General features: G+C 44.0%; 1 protein-coding gene across 1 annotated transcript; it reads right to left on the bottom strand.

The window, feature by feature from the left end:
* Positions 1-8,445: 8,445 nt before the first annotated feature.
* ap5s1 (adaptor related protein complex 5 subunit sigma 1) lies at positions 8,446-16,536 on the bottom strand. The gene is made up of 3 exons (XM_070979477.1): positions 16,251-16,536; positions 15,368-15,659; positions 8,446-9,545 (listed from the first exon to the last, which is right to left on the bottom strand). Exons 1-3 carry the CDS (start codon positions 16,418-16,420, stop codon positions 9,417-9,419), a joined length of 591 nt encoding a protein of 196 aa, XP_070835578.1. The 5' UTR covers positions 16,421-16,536; the 3' UTR covers positions 8,446-9,416.
* Positions 16,537-22,413: the final 5,877 nt, after the last annotated feature.

Raw genomic sequence — 22,413 nt, 5'->3', positions numbered from 1 at the left:
CAAGTTTATTAGCAGGAACAAAACGTCCAATTTCCATATATTACGTTAAAGATGTGGCCGACGAGTCCTCTGTAAATAACATGAAGACATTTGTTTGAGGTCTGAGGTAAATATTCACACGCTGTGCCCAGATGTTTCCCATTTGTTGAGTAATGGTGGCTTAGTAATTAAAGGAATATGGAGGAGTCTCCAGAGATGCTCCTTGGTAGCCATCATGGGCTCCATAACTCAGATCCAGCCTGCATCCTTCCGCCTTGTGGATTTGGAATAAATCACACACTGAATCACGAGGGCCTGGACTCTGGCCAGCTCTGGCCGGCACTGAAAAAGGCATCAGTCAAAAGGGTAACCTGCGATGTGTTCAAATAAGGCTGCAGCTATTTTCAAAGATATTTTCAAAGCAATTATTGTCACACGGGTGACAAAAATGCAGCAACCCACACACACACACACACACACACACACACACACACACACACACACACACACACACATACGCAGGTAATTATTAAGCTGCCATTGCAAATTGAAGGGGCTTCTGTATCCTTAAATAACCACACATCACATTGGTGACATATAAAGAATAAAAAAATAATGTTTTAACATTTAAAATGCTTTCATATTATACCTCAGTACTGGAACCTCTGCACCGTGTAGGCCGCTGTTTCAAAAGGTTGCACGTTGCTCTGATGAGAATTCACATCACATGTAAAGCTTGGACAGAGCTCTAATCTCCTCGAATGTATGCAGGCGTTAGGCAGCATAAAACATGACAGCTGTCAGCCAACATATTAGAGGCTCTCAATGTGAAAGGTAATGGCCAGTAAGGAGAAAATCGGACAGGCTTGCTTTTAGAGTGGATTCAACCTGCCCAAACTGACGCGACTGACACCGGGGGCCGCTCCTGAGTGACTGCAGCTTAGTGAGAGATGACATGACAAGCGCATAGTGCTTTCTGCTGCACATCCCTGGTGTCATGAGTGACCCACTTTCCCCCCTCTAATTGCAATTCCCTCTTTAAAACTGTATTACTTTGCGCAAAGGATGATTCAATCTGCTTCATTCTGCAGCAGATCGCACGCAACGCAAGGGGAATTAGTCTTTATTATCAAAGAAGAGGAGAAACACATACATATTTACAATGTGACTCTACGACATACACTGCTTTTTTCTCATGTTTTTGTGTCTGTGTTGAAATTCTGGGGCTGCTCTGAATAAAGTGCTCCACTTGGGAAACAGAAGACAAAGTCAGACCTGCTCCTCCTCCACAAATGGGACCACCTGAGCCCAGAGGCCAAAACTAATGGTGCATTCAGGCACATCACGTCAGCTTGTAAAGTCAAAGCTGTCACCAGATAGCCACCTTCAAATGGCCAACAAAGCAAAAGCCACTGGGAGAAGTTGAATCAAACCCAGGTTTGCAGTGTGAACTTCCTCAGTTACCACCTGTTAAAGATGTCCATGTTTCCTCCATTTCACTGTGATACTCTGTTATTAACATGTTCAGGCTGATAACACGAGCAAAAAGCCTGGATTTCCATTATTTACAGCCTGCAGTATCTTCTTCATCGATCTTATTCAAGTGATGCATTTACCACTGACAGATCACCACTTGCATCTAAGCAGCTGATGTGGTCTCGTGATATATCTCGACTTTACAATTTGATTAGGATCTCCAGAACGCTCCACTAAACAACTTATCAGTGCACGGAGGATTGTGGAGCGGTGGGGCTTAAACATACATCAGGTATGTCCTCCAAACCGTAGCAAAAGCATTGCTTTGAAATCAGATGCTGGCTTGTTATGATGTATTCCAGCCTAAACATGCAGACTACTATGGGATGCAGACCCTGAATATGTTTTTCATGATATTATACTGGAATTGACTGGAAAAAAAACAATTGTGTGTGGACACAGAAATTATGAGGTATGAAGACAGGGCATCTAATTTGAAAAGGCCATCCAATAATTCACATGAGCGAATGCTTCATGGTTGCTCCCGGGTCCCAACTGCACAACCGGGTGCATCAACCAATCGCTAAGTGGCTGGCAGAGAGAAAACCTCTGACACTTCCTGTTTTCCTGCTGAGCCTCACTCACGGGGGATTCTCCACAAATGAATAATACATCCTCTCCATTTAATTTGGACACCAGCCATAATGAGGTGCTTTTGCACAGTATTTCCCCACTCGAGGCTCTCACGTGCCATGAGCACTGTGTGGTCGAATGTGAAGCTGTTAATGGACTGTGGTAAACTGGCGTAAGGGCAAAAAGCTGGAGACACACAGAATATTCATATCTTAAAGGGGAGCAAATTGCCTGATTTATTTCTGCAAATTAGCTGAGGGTGGCAGCAGCCTGAAGATCAGACAAGTGATTTTGTGACTTGAAGACTGCAGGATTGAATCCAAGAAGGGCAGAGGAGTGTTTCGCTATTCGACTGAATAATACTCATCACCAGCTCTGCAGCTCTGTGGAGATTTTAGCCAGGTTTCACTCATTGCTCTGGTTTAACAACACGTTTACTGCACGCTTCAGTCTTTCCGCTCTCATTCTCAGTATTTTCAGCAAAAAAGCTTTAATAATGTTGTAAAGTTTGCGAGTGGCTGGTTCCACACCTCTAAATTAGCATCTCAGTTCAGTGATTAAATTCAGTCTGACAGCAGTTTCCTGCAGTCAGAGAAACAGTCGACCTGTCAGAGCTTTGTAGGCGGGTTTAAGAAAGGTGACATGTTTCTTCACAGCTTTTTCTTGCTGTAATGAAATAACATTTACTTTTAATCAACATATTGCTGCTGCCTCGTTGAATTTGCAGGTCAGACTAAATGAATGAAGTGAAACAAAATGCTGATTAATTGAGTAGAAACGTCTGAGGGCCAGATATTTTTCTCAGGAGTGGGTGGAGACCAAACCAGAGCTAAAAATATTGGACTGACGTTGATCAGGGGGACACAAATATGACTGTGTCTGCCAAATGCGTCAATATGCAATGTTTTATGCTAACGTGTAACTTTGAAAAGTATGTCAGAGGTGCGTGTCTGTCAGGCGTTTCTGCCTCCTAGAGGCCAAAACATCACTCAGTGCCGCTTTAAGTCTGGCTGACATCATGCAACTGGTAGTCTTGCAAATTGTCCAGTTATGTTCAGTGTCAACAAAACAACAGTGTGACACTTTATTCCTAAAACTTAAACAGCTTGAACAGATTGAGTCCAGCACCCACTTCAGACCTGCCTCGTCCTGCATGGAGGAGCGTGAGGAGCAGGGAGGAGTGGAAAGGGAGTGTTGGTGTGATAAAGGGGTATGACCCATTAAACCCTCCAGGCCGGAGTAAAATACAGCGACAGTGTAATTTTACCATAAAAGAGTCAGCCATTCTCAGATGTAAATTTATAGAGGAGGTCGTAACATTTTACAGCTGGTACTTTGTACAGGATATGATCACATTTGCTCCGAGTTGTTAAGATTATGATCCCAGATGATGTGTTTTACAGCAAACAAGCCGTAACCTCCATACAGTTTACTTTAATTACTATTAAAAATTGCAATTAATGACCAATTGCAAGCAGTAAGGAAGCAGAAGGTTTCCTGCACGATGAAAATATGAGTGTTTTACTAATGAGGCTGGAGCTAAAGATGGCGCTGTGTTAGGAGTCGCCTGTCACAGTACTTTTGAGACAGAAGAGTCTGAAATGACCTAAGTTTGATTTAAATAATGGGGAGATATAATAAGACAGTGTGTGCAGAGGCAGATGGGATCCTGTTTGCCTGATAATCCCCCCTGAGTCGCTATCAGAGCATCAGGAGCATGTGGCCTTTTTCAGTCTAGACTACTTTATCACTTAGCTTATTTACAGATCAACAAATCAATTTGTGGGGAAAAACAAAAAGAGCCAAAAGACAGCAGAAAATCGAAGATATGAAAGTCCTTGTTCTCATCTATTTGGTGAAGCCGACTGTTTCCCCGCAGACGGCGCCGCCTTTCCGTTGATAATGAGCAACAACAGCAAACCTACAGAGGAATCACACTGTGGAGGGAGCTTAATTAAGAAATAATTGACTTATATTTTCAAATAATTGAGTCGTTTGAAGTGCTGTGATAGTCTCACACTGACAGGCTATACCTTTAGACGGCAGGCGCCTCATGCAGATTGCTTGAAATGTGAAAAAGACATTTTTCAAGGGCCGGGGAAATAACATGAAATAAATGGCTTGAAATTGGAAATCTAACGCGATTTGAGATGCTAAGAGAGAACATCTCTCTTCTGATGCTCGATCGACTGGAGGGAAAAGGCACTTCCCTCTGCGCCTGTGTGTGTTTGTGTGTGGGTGTGTGTGTGTTTGTGCATTGAAGAGGGTGAATTTAAGAGAATTCCAGGTGTGATTTGCAGAATTATGCCAATGAAGCATCATGATTAAAACATCGAGCGGTTCACTCGTGCTTGGCGTGTCCATGCCTACATACTGTACTTCAAACACATAATCTCCCTCCCACACAGGCAGCAAAGAATGCAGAAATTTACAGATCAGACAGATCTGTTGTGACACCTACTATGAGTGGCGTTTTGCTGTTATCGCAGAGCATTCCCAAACCTCCACTTCAACCAAAACCACACTAAGCTTTCGCCTGTGAGAGCAATATTTGAAATTCTAGGAATGTACGCATGAAAAGGAATAGAAATGATGCCTAATGTATATGAATGGGAGCCGTGGCATTCAGGTATTTCACGCCGCATGCCCTGACAGAGGCCAAAGTGAATAAGTCATCAACTCACATTGAAATTCATATTGTATCCCCGGCTGGAGCCGAGCCCATTTTCTCCACAGTGCTCCCGCCATGAGCCATACAATAGTCAGGGAGACATCTAATGAGGCAGGGGAAAAAAATATTAAGAGGAAAACCCTTAAACCCAGGAGTTGGCATATTCAATGGCCAGTCTTCTAAATTCAATGAGAAAATCCTTTGTTGGAGCTTCGGGCTGGTGGGAGGGAGAGAACAAAACTCAGGAAGAAGAAAAGCGTGAGCGAGTGACTGAGATGGACTGTGACAATGTCAGCTTTGGTCTGGTCCGCCTGCCTGGATGACGAGTGAATATGAGGGCAGCTCCACGATGAAAGGCAGGAGGGAGAGCTGAAGCGCCGAACAAGAGCAGGAGGTCGTCGTCGAGTGGTTGGAGAGGGCGGTTTATGACCCCGAAGGTTGCCGGTGCACACCTCGTTCTGGAAAATCTGTGCAGGACCAGCTCTCTGTGACCTGCTGTTTAAGTGTCTGGTGGTCTGCAGGAACCTTCCCGCTCATGCACAAAGCAGCTGAAACAGATTCTGCCTTTGATCCACCGGCTCTGCCCCCTCTCATAGTTTGACCTCTGGGTCCCCTCGAGAAACCCGCCTGACTCTCCATCGGGTTGGTTTCTTCAGTGCTGGGCTGCTAAAAAGCACTTTGCAAAGTTAGTTAATGGTGCAAGATTGTTTTTGCTATGAGAATTTCATGTACTTCAGTTAATGGGCCTCAATTTATTCCCTCTGTAAGTGCTATTGAAGCCCGAGAGTGTTCAGGTTTTCATTTCAACTGCACATTAAAGCAGCTGATTTCGCAGACGAGCTTGTGTGTCATCAGGGAGTAATCACCTGCAGCGTTCGGCTGGAATAAAAACTCGCAGATTCTTGGGTTTCAGTAGCACTTAGCCAGGAACCTCTTTGTAACCTTGACTCGTTTAATCTTTTAACTTCAACCCCGTTCATGGCCCATTTTCAAAGCTAAGACAGCTAAATATGCTCATTTTGTAGCATCGCTGCATTTCCCAGCCCTGAGACTTCTTTGTGCAATTACACTCATCGACTTTTTTGCCCTTCTGACTTCCCCTCTTTCCGATCCACTCACATTTATTTGTACACTAACATGTCCTCACTGATAATCCTTCCCACAAACCAGGCTGCGCCGCGCCGATGCGTCCTTCAACCTAACAATAACACCGGATAAAACGGAACATATACACAGATACTGTAGTGTTAATCTCCACTTGACATTAACTCATGCATTTTATCAAACAGCTGTTTGCAGGCAAAGATCAACTTCCTATGTCTCTGCATCAGTAATTAGCTGTAATTACAAGCTGATTTCACACACATGAAAACAATCTCGGCGCTGCTTGTTTGATGTCTACGAGCTCATTTTAAATGGTTTCCAAGCAGCGGCAGCATTCGTGATTTTGTTGCCTGGTGGATTTCTGCTCCAGTGTCACTATCTGTCCCTGATTATCAGCAGCACAGACTGCAGCTCTCATCGTGTCTGGCTACATACTGCCCCCTAGTGCAGGCGTCCTGCTCTGTCTCACCTGACACTGCAGTTTGATGGGAAAGTTTAATGCAGTGACGTGAATGAAGTAACTGGATGAGTCAAAGAAGACGGCTTAATGAGACCAAATGTTGTTTTTCTACATTAGAAATCCACACACAGTTTTTACAGAAGGTGTTAAAACAAGCTATAGAAAGTTTGACGAGTCTTGACTGCGTAGCTTTAACAGCAGATTTCAGTTGAAGTTAGCAGTTTGGGAAAATGAAAGATAGCCTCCAGACATGCTGCAAGACAAATAAAAATACTCCGCTTTAAATAATAATTCGCATCAGGTGTGCTCTTTCCACAAAAATGCTGTTATATAATATCTTCCATTTCAGAAGTTTAGCTCCTCAACACGTCTCTTCTTTACCTCAGTGCACTGAAAGCTTCCTGATCAAGCTTGACGTCACAGTATCATCTTGCATGTAAGCGTGTTGTAATGAGATGTAAAGTGACTGCAGAGGTTCAGCAGACGGATGTGGAAACGACAAACTCTGCACGTGTCAACCTCCACATTGAACTGAAGCAGCGATGAGGGAGAACACGGACTTAAGCGTTCAATGAAATCTGAGCAAAAGGTAGAACCAAACGATAATCAATAAAAACATGTAGAACTAACGTGTGGTATCTTGGGAATGCTCCTTTAGATTGACGTGAATGACATGGCCATAAATATGCAGACGCCTGAGCATTACATCCATTTGTGAGTGTTGAACATCTCATTCCAAAGCCATGAATGCTAATCTGCTGCTTCCCCCCGAGGCGACGGCAGACTCAGAGTGCACAGGTGGATGCTGGGGTGGAGGTGGAAGCTGTATGAGCAGCAGCAGCAGGTGACAGCTTAACTTTCAGGTGAGCGATGTAGCAGCAGGTGTGCAGCGCAAGTGTGAGCAGAGCACTGACAGCTTCAGAACACCATCCTAATGAAAAGGGGGCACTGGAATATCTGGCAGCGAGGAAAGTAAGACGTGCAAGTTAAGGAGCCTGAACTCGCTGGAGGGCTGTGATTTATTCATAAGCTCGGGCTCTAATGTTGGCTGATAAGGCTCACAGTCAGCCTTTCAGTTCATCCCCGGGGGGGGGCAGGGAGGCTGGGAAAACCAGGGGGGGGTGATATCATGTTGAAATGGGAGAGGGTCTTCCCCAAACAGTTGCCGGGAAGCTACAGGAGTACTTTCCCGCTTCAGCTGGAGACCCTCTGTTTGAGTGAGCTGCTGCAGGCAGTGAGACCGTCATTAAAACTGGGCTGACAGCAGAAATATATCAGCTGATGACTGGACGGACATAATCTGTGACATCTTTAAGGTGGAAAGAAGAACTTTCTCCATAAGACTGTCAAATAAATATCAGAAAACACTGGACAGTTGTACATCTGTGTGGATGATTTGTTAAATGTGAATATTTTCCTTTATTCCTTGATTCAAATGCATTGAGAATCACCAACATGCACTAAATGTTCTGGCTCTTTTTGCTTCTGTCTTTGGTGCACTTTAACTTACAAACCTGTACCTTTAACTATTTAAACTTATTTGGTTTTATATCATTTATTAATGCTGTTTTTATTACTTTTTGTTGCAGCTGTTTCAATAAAGCGGTGAACATAATGACTGCACTGCTCCAGTATATGAAACAGAAAGTGAATCCCCTTCAATGAAACCAACGGACCTGCTCCTAACCATGAAACAGCCCCGGACACAAAGCACACAGATGTAAATGAAGGTGTGTCCACATACTTTTGGCAGCACTGTGTACAGTAAGTCCATTTTAATCTTTTACAAACTTGTATCTGAGGCTGTTTCTTTAAAATACTTCCCATCAGTAACTCGGTTTCCTGCAGTGTCACCGGACCAACACCGCCCTCTGCTGGCTGTGCAGTGGAAGTGTCTGGTTACCTGATTCAGTTGTGTTATTGCAGGTGTTTTCATCCAGCTGAGGCTGAATTAGAGTTATTATTATTATTATTATTCCCTGTGAGATGTGCACAACCTTTAAATCCTTCTCTCGTGCGTTTTATCATATTTAATGTGCAATCCCTGATGCCTCGTTCTTGAGAAGCGCACTGTGTGTCCTTGATTGAGAGTACACAAGTTTCAAAGAATACGCCTTGGGTAATATTAAAATTAGTTTTATTTTTTTTTAATACAGAAAAAAGGAGAGGATCAAAGCAACTGACGCTGGCATCCAGACAAATGTTTTCACCGACCTAAAATCGTCGCTCTGGTTTTGGATTTGGTTGCCAGCACAAAAACTGAGGTTTAAGAGGCTTTTATGAGGCCAGGAGGAGGAGCAGCAGATGTTCACACGATACAGGAGTATATCTGTTGTTTATTGTGTCTGGATGCTTCTGCTGTTTTCTCGGTTTGTTCTGGATTCTGCACACGAACATCTCTGCATATCCTTCTGACAGCGTTTCATGTCACTTCCTGCCTTCTTCGCTGCCCTCCACGTCTCAGGAATCATGACATTTTTGGTTCAAAATGACATTAAACAGGCCTGACTTTGATCTTTCTTTGCTCCATCTCTGCTGTTTGTTACTGTGAGATGAATCATACTTTGTGCTGCACAAAAACATCAGAAAAAAACCCGTCCTGGTGTCCTCCTACTCTTCAGGAACAAAAGGTGCATTAGAAGTCACGCTGAGGCAATAAAGATTCATTTATGCTGCCAGATTTCTCAAAAACAAGGTCACGTCTGATTCCCCAAGGTCACACGCTGACATTTCAAGTATGGTGAATCAGATAAATTGCTGTCTTTGATGTTGACGAGCAGCTTTTCTCTGGCCTCTTCAGCTGCTCTCTTTAATCTGCCACATTTCTCTTTCCACTCTTCAATTTGACAAACAGGATTTGAACTGAAGCCTCCCACACAGTAAACAGTCAACAGTGAGCTGCGAGTGGCTGAGGGAGATATTTACCACTCGACGTGTTTACCACCTCATGCAATCTGAAACAGCAGCTGCCACGAGTCCGTTCTTCTTCTGCCGCCGCAGAAATGTCGCAGAGGGTAACCAGCAGTCAGCCTGTGTGCGGGAAGGCTAGCGTTTAGCTAGCGGCGGCTCGGCCCGCTCGGGCCTCGGCGGGCTTCACTTGGCCATGTAAGCCGCCACCTCCTTCTCCAGGCTCTGGGCGAAGCGGTGGTTGAGGAAGAGGAGCTGCCCGTGAGGAAGCAGGCGGCTGAGCAGAGCATCGATTCGGTTGCTCCTCAGCAGGACCTGGAGGGAAAGCGGCGTCAGTGTCGAGCCTGTGCAGACTTCTTAACGATCGCACTTAGATTGAGATGGTAATAAAATCTGAGCGGCTGCAGTCTTGTTTCGCTGCTGTCGCCTCTTTTTATTGCCGTTTCTATAATGAGCTGCTGCTGTTGAGCATCTGACTATCAACCACAGCAACAGATCTGTGGGGGCAAACTGTTGCACTGACTTGATTTGAGTCGCCGTGTAGACACAGATAGCAGTGATGCTAAAGCTGCACCTGGTGAAAACTGAACCAACACCAGTGTAGCAAAGTTTCCTCATGCAGGAATAAAAAGTGCATTTATTTGGGACTATTTTCAGCAGCCAATCAAACCACTTTTGGTGCTGCAGTGAGTGATTGTCTGCAGCAGGACAGTGACTGTGGGACTGAGTCTAAATGAACTACAGTGTGTGGGAGTCCCACAGTGTCATAATGGAGCTCTAAGGCCCAGAGGAAGAAGACATATCACTTTTACCGCGCAGACAATACTCGTTAGCGGGACACATTCGCTGGTGGTTTCGGTCTTTTCGTGAGATTTGTTGAACATCATCGGCTTTATCCTTTAAGACCAAAATAAACACGGTCTCCCAAACAGCAGAGACAGAGCTAAACTCTCCAATTATGAAATCTTGTTCTCCTCTAATCCCTGCTTCACAAACTGGACAACAGTAAGTCAAACACAGCATTTACTCCCTTTGAGAAAAGAGAAAAAGGAGGATCTGGCAGCTTTGTCTTCATTCAGACCACATCAGACCAGGTCTAGATTAAAAACCAGGATTATTAGTGGGCAAGCTGGCAAGGCCGCTTGCACACTTATGTTCTTCCCACTATTTATTATTCTTATTATTATTATTATTCTCTCAGTTTCTTGACCCCTAACTCCTCCTTCAATTCTGAACCTAAAAATTTCAAACAAAGTTTAAAAAATGAAGCCTCCTTTGATTCAGTATGCTATTAATTTGAGTTTTGATATCTGTCATAGTCTTGGAAATATTCTACAGTATGTCCTCTTTTTTCTCCATTAAAAAACATTGGACTGGAAGTTAAAAAATCAGCAATATTTCCAGATTTTTAACTCCTTCATAATTCCAGCCAGAAATGTCATTTAAAATCTGAACTATTCATCTTACCTAGCAGAATTTTTCTACAATTCAACTTTGTGATATGTCCTGTACTCCTCCAATTATTAATTTTTTTTCACAATATTTTTAACATTGAAGTCTATGGAACACACGTTTGGAAAAGCTCAAACCCAGCCCTCTTTGAACTCTAACTACTCCTTCATACTTTCAGCTAGAAATTTCATTCAACTTTTAAACGGGTCAGAAGAAGTTGTACTTTACATGTTGTACACATCGTTTTGGTATGTGTCATAGTTTCGGCGATATCATAATTTAAGTTTACTGCTGTTTTCCGAGCCTTTCAGATCTGTCCCATTGGTGTGTATTGCGCCCAGCTAGAGCGTATCACGTGACCTACGCTCTAACGCTGTGTGGCTTGAAAAAATCTCTTTCAACCTCTTGTATTTCCCTCATTTGTCAACCCTCATGCGCAATTTCTACATAAAAACGTAGAGAAAGTTGTCTTCTGTCACACAGTGTTGTTGTCATTGTGATACGAATTACGGTTTTGGAATACATCGCCTCTGTCTGCAGAGAGTGCCGACCACCAGGCCCATAGACAGCCATTCAAACTGCAGCTGCGAAACACTGCCTGAACACGGAAATGAGGGGACTTTTTAAATTGCGATATTGTCAGAACCCTACTAGATATCAAAATACAGATTTCACCGGAGAACTCTGAAGTCTTTGAGACCCGAAAAATGTTTCAATCACGTTTCTACGTGGACGTATGACAGCGTAGCGTTTAGACTTTTAAAGGCTGTGATCTGGGAAGCGCGCAGATTGAGACGGCATGAAACAGACAGCGCGCCGTGGTGTCTGCGGAGCATTTCAAAACAGGACTAAGCCCAAAGAAGAGGTGAGTTTTTAACCAGAGATATAGGAAAAGTATAGTAAAACTCTGAAGTCTGTGGTTTCAATCATGTTTCTACGCGCCAGCTAACGACGTCAGGTTCTTGTTATCATGCTGTGATCTCCGCGGATAAAATACGTGATCGAGGCGGCTGGGTTTGACTTTCACTGATCTCTTAACGTGTCCACGCTCTGTCACTTTCTCTCTCTCAACCAAAATTCATGTTGGAATTATTAAGTAACGCCAGTGCTGTAAAAACAAATGACACGTCCACTGTGGGACATCATCAAAAGACAGCGCGGCGTATACGGATAAAAGACGTGATCGAGACGTGACAGTTTCACTTGTCTGTGGCTTAGGGGATAAGGAGCAGCGCTATGAATCAAGTAACCCCGGTTCAAGACCGACGTGAAATACTTTGCTTTTTTCATTTTCCCCGTGTGGGTGAATTAAGCATGATGACAGTATGATGAGGAGTGGTGTGTGTGTGTGTGTGTGTGTGTGTGTGTGTGTGTGTGTGTGTGTGTGTGTGTGCGCTCTCTCCTTCTCAACCACAATTAATGCTGGAATTATTAAGTAACGACAGTGCTTCAGGAAGTTCCAATTTCCTTATGTATTAATAGAAAATTAACTTAGATCGTGTCCGCTGTGGAACGGCATCAAACAGACAGCGTGTCATGTGACCCGTGCTCGAGCTTCAGCTCCGCTCGTCAAACGTCTTTCAACGTCTTGTATTTCCCTCATTGTTCAACCTTCATGTACAATGTTAAAATACAAACGTAGAGAAATCTGTCTTCTGTCACACTGTGGTGCTGTTATTTTATAGCCCAGAGAAGAGGTGAGTTTTTAAATAGCTTCAGTTCCAGCGTAGTTTCAGCGTAGCGTTTATACTTTTAAAGGGTGTGATCTGGGAATCGCGCAGATTTGCAAACCTGTGTGTGTGTGTGTGTGTGTGTGTGTGTGTGTGTGACAGAAACACAGGAAGACATAGAATGCCGTGTGAAATTAATGGAAATGCGTGCGGAAAACACACCATACATGTGTCTTTTATTCTGAAGGGACTTTTATTGTGAAAATGATGCCGGGTAAAGGAGGTGAGGTGTGGATGTGTATGTGGCTTGACTGCGTGACTGACGGCGTCTTCTGTATTCGGTGTGTTGCTGTGCTTTTGGCTTATAGTTCCTGCATCTACCAGCTTGCCCACGCATTTTCTTCAGGAAATGCATTTCTAGTTCTTATTATTATTATTCTCTCAGTTTCTTGACCCCTAACTCCTCCTTCAATTCTGAACCTAAAAATTTCAAACAAAGTTTAAAAAATGAAGCCTCCTTTGATTCAGTATGCTATTAATTTGAGTCTTGATATCTGTCATAGTCTTGGAAATATTCTACAGTATGTCCTCTTTTTTCTCCATTAAAAAACATTGGACTGGAAGTTAAAAAATCAGCAATATTTCCAGATTTTTAACTCCTTCATAATTCCAGCCAGAAATTTCAGTTAAAATCTAAACTATTCATCTTACCTAGCAGAATTTTTCTACAATTCAACTTTGTGATATGTCCTGTACTCCTCCAATTATTAATTTTTTTCCACAATATTTTTAACATTGAAGTCTATGGAACACACGTTTGGAAAAGCTCAAACCCAGCCCTCTTTCAACTCTAACTACTCCTTCATACTTTCAGCTAGAAATTTCATTCAACTTTTAAACGGGTCAGAAGAAGTTGTACTTTACATGTTGTACACATCGTTTTGGTATGTGTCATAGTTTCGGCGATATCATAATTTAAGTTTACTGCTGTTTTCCGAGCCTTTCAGATCTGTCCCATTGGTGTGTATTGCGCCCAGCTAGAGCGTATCACGTGACCTACGCTCTAACGCTGTCAGGCTTGAAAAAATCTCTTTCAACCTCTTGTATTTCCCTCATTTGTCAATCCTCATGCGCAATTTCTACATAAAAACGTAGAGAAATTTGTCTTCTGTCACACAGTGTTGTTGTCATTGTGATACGAATTACGGTTTTGGAATACATCGCCTCTGTCTGCAGAGAGTGCCGACCACCAGGCCCATAGACAGCCATTCAAACTGCAGCTGCGAAACACTGCCTGAACACGGAAATGAGGGGACTTTTTAAATTGCGATATTGTCAGAACCCTACTAGATATCATAATACAGATTTCACCGAAGAACTCTGAAGTCTTTGAGACCCGAAAAATGTTTCAATCACGTTTCTACGTGGACGTATGACAGCGTAGCGTTTAGACTTTTAAGGGCTGTGATCTGGGAAGCGCGCAGATTGAGATGGCATGAAACAGACAGCGCGCCGTGGTGTCTGCGGAGCATTTCAAAACAGGACTAAGCCCAAAGAAGAGGTGAGTTTTTAACCAGAGATATAGGAAAAGTATAGTAAAACTCTGAAGTCTGTGGTTTCAATCATGTTTCTACGCGCCAGCTAACGACGTCAGGTTCTTGTTATCATGCTGTGATCTCCGCGGATAAAATACGTGATCGAGGCGGCTGGGTTTGACTTTCACTGATCTCTTAACGTGTCCACGCTCTGTCACTTTCTCTCTCTCAACCAAAATTCATGTTGGAATTATTAAGTAACGCCAGTGCTGTAAAAACAAATGACACGTCCACTGTGGGACATCGTCAAAAGACAGCGCGGCGTATATGGATAAAAGACGTGATCGAGGCGTGATAGTTTCACTTGTCTGTGGCTTAGGGGATAAGGAGCAGCGCTATAAATCAAGTAACTCCGGTTCGAGACCGACGTGAAATACTTTACTTTTTTCATTTTCCCCGTGTAGGTGAATTAAGCATGATGACAGTATGATGAGGAGTGATGTGTGTGTGTGTGTGTGTGTGTGTGTGTGTGTGTGTGTGTGTGTGTGTGCTCTCTCCTTCTCAACCAAAATTAATGCTGGAATTATTAAGTAACGACAGTGCTTCAGGAAGTTCCAATTTCCTTATGTATTAAAGAAAACCACCTTAGATCGCGTCCGCTGTGGGACGGCATCAAACAGACAGCGCGTGTCATGTGACCCGTGCTCGAGCTTCAGCTCCGCTCGTCAAACGTCTTTCAACGTCTTGTATTTCCCTCATTGTTCAACCTTCATGTACAATGGTAAAATACAAACGTAGAGAAATCTGTCTTCTGTCACACTGTGGTGCTGTTATTTTATAGCCCAGAGAAGAGGTGCGTTTTTAAATAGATTCAGTTCCAGCGTAGTTTCAGCGTAGCGTTTATACTTTTAAAGGGTGTGATCTGGGAATCGCGCAGATTTGCAAACCTGTGTGTGTGTGTGTGTGTGTGTGTGTGTGTGTGTGTGTGTGTGTGTGTGTGTGTGTGTGTGTGTGTGTGTGTGTGTGTGTGACAGAAACACAGGAAGACATAGAATGACGTGTGAAATTAATGGAAATGCGTGTGGAAAACACACCATACATGTTTCTTTTATTCTGAAGGGACCTTTATTTTGAAAGTAATGCCGGGTAAAGGAAGTGAAGTGTGGATGTGTATGTGGCTTGACTACATGAGTGACAGCGTCTTCTGTATTCGGTGAGTTGCTGTGCTTTTGGCTTATAGTTCCTGCATCTACCAGCTTGCCCACGCATTTTCTTCAGGAAATGCATTTCTAGTTCTGACATGGAGATTTGCAAATGTTGCATCTTAATGGGTAAAAAACCCAATTTCACATCTTTTTGTCCACCCAGTCTCGATCAAGTCTGCATGTTAATCTAGTCCAGGTTTGACTCATTGCATGATTTTTGCTGACTGGACCCCTTCAGAACAATAAAAGCACATCTGTCTGGGGTGTGCGCTCACCTCGCTGCCCTGCCCCAGCATGTGCAGGTGCTCCAGGCAGTGTCGGGTCAGGTTGCGCAGGGTCCCCTCAGCCAGCAGGAGGTTCTCGTGGGGCTCACAGACCAGCGTGAAGCCCAGACTCTGGACCCCCAGCCACAGAGCGCTCATCTCCTCAGAGAAGGGGTCTCCAGCTCTCAGGCGCAGCACTCCGCTGTCGGCCTCCTGCAGCGCCAGCGCCTCCTCGCCGGGCACCGCCTCCACCAGCAGCCGGCCCGAAGCCTCCCGGGACAGAGAGACGGCGCTCCGGACCTGCCTGACTCACAGATACGGAATAAAGCAAATAGTGTATTTGAGGATTTGTCAAGCAGCCACACAGTGAGCTCATAAAACCAGAATAAGGCGTTCCTGCTGGAAAATGACTGCAGCATTTTCTTTTGACAGATAATCAGGAGATACAGGTCGTCGAGAGAGAGAAAACAACAAAGACTGTGAGAGAAAAGCTTCTTGACTGAGACAAAATGAGATGAACGCAGGAGACAGACTGACGGCCTCCACTGGACTTCATGCTCATTACTTTTACATTATGAGCCATCAGGAAATCAGCAGCATGCAGAGAAACGAGGCTGCAATACCGCAGAAAACAGGAAGGGGGTGCTGTTTCCTTAGGATACAAAGAGTCCAGGTAACAAAACCAAAATATATCAGATCCTTACGGAGAAACGCGGAGGAGGAAGACAGAGACAAGAGCTGCATCCTCTCGAAACTTGTGTTTATTAATGTGGAGAAACAGGAAGAGTAAAAGAGTTAAACTGACTGTGTGCGTTTCTGGTCAACAGTGTCCAGCTACACTTAGAGAGGTCTGTCAGCGGAGGTAAAGGTGAAAAAGCCTCTACATCAGACTCACCTCGCGACCACCGCTATCTTCTCCTTCTGCAGGAGGCGTCTCTCCTCCGGGCTGAGCTCGGACAACATGCCTTCATCTGGTCCAAAAACCCGGGAGTAAAGTGTCCGAGCCTCGCCGGGACCGAGAGCGCCGACCGGACACACGGTATGGATGAGGAAACAGCGAACCATGCCGCCACAAGTGGACAAAAAGCACCAAAAAGCCGCTTATTCCTCACGAGCAGCTTTTATTTGCGTTGTATTGTTTCTACTGATCACTCACTTCCGCGTTGGTCAGCTGACCACTCCCGGCTACCGTTGCTGTGCGTTATTTGAGCCTCCAGATGGCGCCCGCAGTCTAAATTATTATATTATATTATATTATATTATATTATCCATCCATTATCTATACCGCCTATCCCTTTCGGGGTTGCGGGGGGCTGGAGCCTATCCCAGCTACAATGGGCGAGAGGCGGGGTACACCCTGAACCGGTCGCCAGCCGATTGCAGGGCCACATACAAGGACAAACAAACATTCACACTCACACTCACACCTACGGACAATTTAGAGTCATCAATCAACCTAATGAGCATGTTTTTGGTCTGTGGGAGGAAGCCGGAGTACCCGGAGAGAACCCACGCATGCACGGGAAGAACATGCAAACTTCACACAGAAAGGCCCCGTCTGACCCGGGGATCGAACCGGCAACCTTCTTGCTGTGAGGCACGCACACTACCTGCTGCGCCACCGTGCAGCCCTATATCATATCATATTATATTATATTATATTATATTATATTATATTATCCATATTTTGGGATTTCTAAAATGTAAGAAAATAGTGAGAAATGTCCTTTCAACCTCAAATCCACATATTTCCAATTTAGTGTCATAGAACACTTAGAATAAGAGCTTTTTCCTAAAAAAAAAAAAAAAAATTAAATTAAATTAAAAAAAAAAAGCCTAATCGATTAGTCAGTAAGGCATCAGATCCATGAGTAATAAGAATTTGAGACGGGGGAGTCGTGGAGTAGATGTGGATGAAAACAGGACTGAGAGACGGGAGGACGCTGCAGGCCGGCTGACAGAGATCTCAGGGTGTCGGGGTCTCAGCAGACAAACACAGGCAGCTGTTAATCCAACAGCTGCTGCTGGTCACGCTTCTTTACTCTGAGAGGCCCTGCTCTGTGTGTGTGTGTGTGTGTGTGTGTGTGTGTGTGTGTGTGTGTGTGTGTGTGTAGGAGCGATGGAGGGAAAAGAAAGGAAGAAAACATTCACCCGGCTTTGTTAACACTGACTCCACTGTCCTGTTAACCTCCTCGCCCTGTGGCCTGCACAGACCTGCTGAGACTGAGGATGAGCTGCTTCTGCTGTTTGAGAGCTCATCTTTTCTTTGTTTTTTGTTTTTTTGGGTGGAAACTTTCACAACATTCTGCTTGTTCATGTCACGGCAGATAAAATGATGTGGAAACAGCAAAAATTCCTGAAAATCTGTTGAAATTCTGTTAAAATTACATTTGGATGGTGTAGATTGGCGTCCCAATCTGGCCCAGAGTAAAATAAAATACAATAAAATATCTCATCAACTATTAGATGAATAACCATTAAAGTTTGCAGAGACATTCACTGTACCCAGAGGATTAATATAATGAGCCTTTGACTTTTCATCTAGCGCCACCAGCAGGTCAAAAGTCTTCACTTTTGCAGGAACTTGCCTCAGCATCTACTGTATCAGCATTCATGGTTCTCAGAGGATGAATCTTAATAACTTTGATGATCCACTGACTTTTCGAGAGGCATCATCCAATCGAATCCTCCAAAATGAGCCGATTTAGCCGATTCCTGACGTAACTCATTTCCTGGAAAGCAAGCAGAGTTTCTCCGTGACTAAAGACGGCTCAGACTGGTCCTCTGAGGAGCCAGATGTCAATGAATATGTTCTTATTATCCTGTGAAATGATGCACCTCCACATCTACTTGATGAGTTTGTAAAAAATTTGGCTCAAACAAATTCATGCTTCCCTCCTGGGTCCTGACTTTTCCTCTACTTTTTCACATTTTTGGCTTTGTGTGAAATGCTTTGACATCTATTTCATGGATTGCCGTGAAATGTGCTCCAGTCTTTCATGTTTACCAAAGAGTGAATCACACTGAACTCTGGTGATCCCCTGAGTATTTATTTAGCGGCATCATCGGGTCAAAACCTGCTACACTTGTCCTGGATTTCACCTGTCTTCAGTGAACTGAGGACTGATGATGAGTCACTCCAGCATTAATGAAGGCTTAAACTGAATTTGATTTGAGATTAATGTCTTGTTTGGATTATTTCAGTGACGACAAACGAGCACCACCTGTCGGACAGGTGGGCTGACGCTCAGTAACTCTGATGAAATCGAGTTTATTTTCATGGGAAAAGCAACGTTTAATGCAGCAAAAGCTGAAAAGAGTAGCTGGACATTTTTTCATACCTGGATGCTTAATATGAAGCTGACAGCCAGTTAGCTTAGCTTAAGATAAAGAGCCCGGCTCTGTCCACAGGCAACACTCCTCCTACATCAACACATTATATCTTCACGTCAGTCTGAACAAAACCAAAGTGTACAAATGACACCATGTGCTTTTTAAGCAGATTTTATTCTCTTCAGAGCTTCAGAGCCAGGCTCGCTCTTTCCCATGGTTTTCCATTCTTTGTGCTAAGCTAAGCTAAGCTAGCAAGCTGCTGACTGTATAGTAATCATGCAGACCTGAGGCTGGTGTTAATATTTTCCTCTAATGCTTGGTAAAAAAAGAGAAAAACATTCCTTTAAGCTTGAATTGACCTGGTTTGATTTATACTCTGACCAGGAAACCAGCGCTTAATGATCAGCCTAGTTATACCCATTATGTAACTGATATGAGGAGATGAGCAGGAGGATTCCTGTAATTATTACCTCAGGCTCGTTTGCAGGCGTTTCTCTTAAACGATGGAGGAGTGAATGAGAGGGAACACTGCAGGCAATAATTAGCTAAAATCAGAGAGAAAATTCAATGTGAAAGTGAAGCCAGATTTCTTGTTCAGTGTGAAACTTAAATTTCAGATTCATGTCGAGGATCAGATGTTCAGCGCAGAGCTTTTGAAGCATGAAGGACGTGCAGCCGCTCGTGTCATGAATACCACAAGAGAAGTTCCGGTGTTGTTGAGCTATGAGTCACAGTTCCCTCTGATGAAACAAGCTGAATACGGACAAAAACAGGATGTATCAGCCGCTTAAATGCACCAATGCCAACGAGGCCCGCTTGTTTGAAAAGAAGGAAGCTACAGAAGAGGGGACAGAAATGTCTTTTTGTCTCTCTCAGCAGAGACAAATGAAAACTTCCTCAAACTTCTGGTGAAATCATCTGCAGAGAAACCAGAAACACGCAAGAGAATAAAGATCTTTGCTGAGAAGTCGGCATGTTTCCAATCCTCCATTCAAAAAGGAAGTTCATCTCACACAACAACACCCTCCGCCCTTCCCCTGAAACCACAGAGTGATGCTGCTTCACCACCCTCGCCAGGTTGTTCGGACCTTTTTACAGGCTGGTTTGTCAGTTTGCTGTCAATGTCAACGGGTTAACGCAAACAGGGGTTTGAAGGCGACTCCCAGGCTGGCGGTTTGCGTGAGGGAGGCTTTGATCAGCCCTGCAGCCGCCTGCAGGACCCCGGGGTGGGGTATGAAGACGGGACAGGCTGGGGCAAAGAGGTGGATTCACAAAGCAGAGATGCAGATAGGAAGGGTGGGGCAGGGTGCTGGTGAGGTGACTGAGGAGTCAATAAAAGATTTATTTCTGGTCACAGGAGCTGCAAAAGCTCTAAAACAGCACTGATTATGGCCTCCTAAAGCTGCTGTAGCTAACATGCACAACACATTCAGCAGATATGGAGGAACATGAACATTCAGTTGGATATTTACTCTGCTTTTAACTAGTTTGGTCCCCACACTCAAGACACAGCAGCCTCAATGCTCCATTGTGCTCACAAGCTAGCTAACTAACTGATGTTTGAGGGGAACTAGAGATCGCAGCATCTTCCACATTACAAGCAGTCATTCGTTAAAAATAAATATAAATAAAAATAAATAAAGGGATGGAGCTTGGATGCTCCAAGTCAAAAGCTGGATTTAATGATTGGTTCAGTATTTGGGGAACATTTGCTTTCTTAATAGTGAGAAAAAGATAAATAGCATTCTCATATTCACATGGTAAATATGAAGCCAGCAGGTGGTTAGCTTAGCTTAGCTTAGCTTAGCTTAGCATACAACCTGGAAAAGAGCTAGAAACAAAATCTGCCCACCAGAACCTCTAATTAGCACATTATATCTGGTTTGTTCAATCTGTAGAAAAACAAAAGCATCCACGTGTCACTTCTTTAAGCTAAACTATGCTAAGCTAAACAATTGCTTTATATCTAGCGTGTGATTGTGGCATCGGTCTTATCAGGTAACGCTCAGCAAGAAAGCAAGTTAGCGCATTTCCCAAAATGTCAAACTGCTCCTCAGCATCCACAACAATCAATAGTTTTTAATCTGTATGTGATTATTTAAGTCTGCTGAAGCTGAAGTCTGTAACTGAGAGCACCTGAAAGCAGCTCAGACAGCGCACACTTAAACTGCTGGACAAAAGTTGCAGCTTTTGCAAAATTTCAAGTTCCTCTTTTCTCTGTTGAGCCTGCAGCTCCTACTTGGATGAGTCCAGCTGTAAAACCTGGCTTAGCTTTCTTTAAGGGGGGGGGGGGTCTGCCAAGTACTCATCTACATTAAAAACCAAGTGCTGAAGTGGAAAATGAAGCTCATCTTGAAAGGCTCTTGCAAGTGTTGCATTATGTATGCCTCATGTAAAGGTGGGAGGCCTCTTAAACCTCAGCAAACGGCCAATTAATCGGTTTTCTCGGACAAAGGCGGCAATGGATGAATGAATGGAGCAGAACCCTGACTCAAAGAAAAATGAAGGTTTGTGTGTTCACGTCTCTCACATCTACATTTAATCTTCACGACCCTGCTGAGATTATTCTCAGGGTTTAGGAAAGAATAAAAGCATTTGAGTTTCAGGAGTTGCACAAACAACCAACAGACACTCGTGTCAGCTCGAGACTGTTGGCTGTAAATTAGTCTTCAGCGCTGGGTGGAATGCAAACAAAGGCCTGCGCTTGCTCTCCCATGCTCACATGGCCGTGGGGAGCTGCCTGAGTTCAAACTTTGGAAAAGCGCCAGAAGGGAGGGAGTTGTGCTTTTATGGCCTCCCTGTCAGATCAGTCACGTGTTAGCAGCACATGGCGGCTCTGATTTCTCCCCTCCTCTAACAGTGCTGTTAACCTCCTGTCAGGACTCGTCAGGGGAGCGGCCAGGCGCCGCCCCTCCCGCCGCGTACAGGAATGCCTGCATGAGTGTCGAGGCACGTGCTGCATCAGAGGGCCGCTCCCAAAGCCGGCTGGAGAGGGAAAATTTGAAAAACAGGAAATGCCCTGCGTGCTGAGAAAAGCTGAGTGCCCGCCACATGACGAGACCAAAAACAGCAGCCGTGTTATTCTCACAGTTCAAATGTGGACAGTCGGGTTTGCTTTGACTGAATCCTGCACGCTGAGACAGCAGCCGAGCTACAGTCTGAATCAAAACTAGAGGCGCATTGCGTCTGGACAGAGGACTTTATGAAAAGTTTGCCTGCAACTGATGATTATTTAGTCTGTAAAAAGCTCCCAGGACCCAAAACTGTTTGTTCAGAAGGTTCATTCTGCTGGTTTGACATTTACAGTGATATAAAAACAGAGGACTGAAAACCCAAAAGAAGCTGGAACCAGAGACTGTTTGGCATTTTGCTTAACTTTCAAAATAATTAAAAATGAAAGCTTCACAGCTGTTTTCATCATCACTGCCTTGTTCACTGCTACATAATAAACATTCAGTGAATTCAGGTGATTTCTGAATCATTTGGTGCCGTCAGGTGTTGTATTACAGTTTCATTTACAGCCAAAAGCCTGCAAAGCTACGCAAATATGTGTTTGATCGTGGGCATTTTGGAGGGAAGATTTGGATAAAGTAACTGTAACTGGGAGTAATTTCAAAACACCTCACTCTGCAAGTTTTCCCGTTAACTCAATGGACGTATTTGATCCTTCCCAAGAACACATTCACGGCACGAGAACAAAGAATAAAGATTCTGTGCATCACAGC

This window comes from Chaetodon trifascialis, chromosome 14 (genome assembly GCF_039877785.1).
Source record: "Chaetodon trifascialis isolate fChaTrf1 chromosome 14, fChaTrf1.hap1, whole genome shotgun sequence".
Classification (NCBI taxonomy): Eukaryota; Metazoa; Chordata; class Actinopteri; order Chaetodontiformes; family Chaetodontidae; genus Chaetodon; species Chaetodon trifascialis.
The sequence above is the reverse complement of the archived record's forward strand: the minus strand, read 5'-3'. Positions and strand labels throughout refer to the sequence as shown.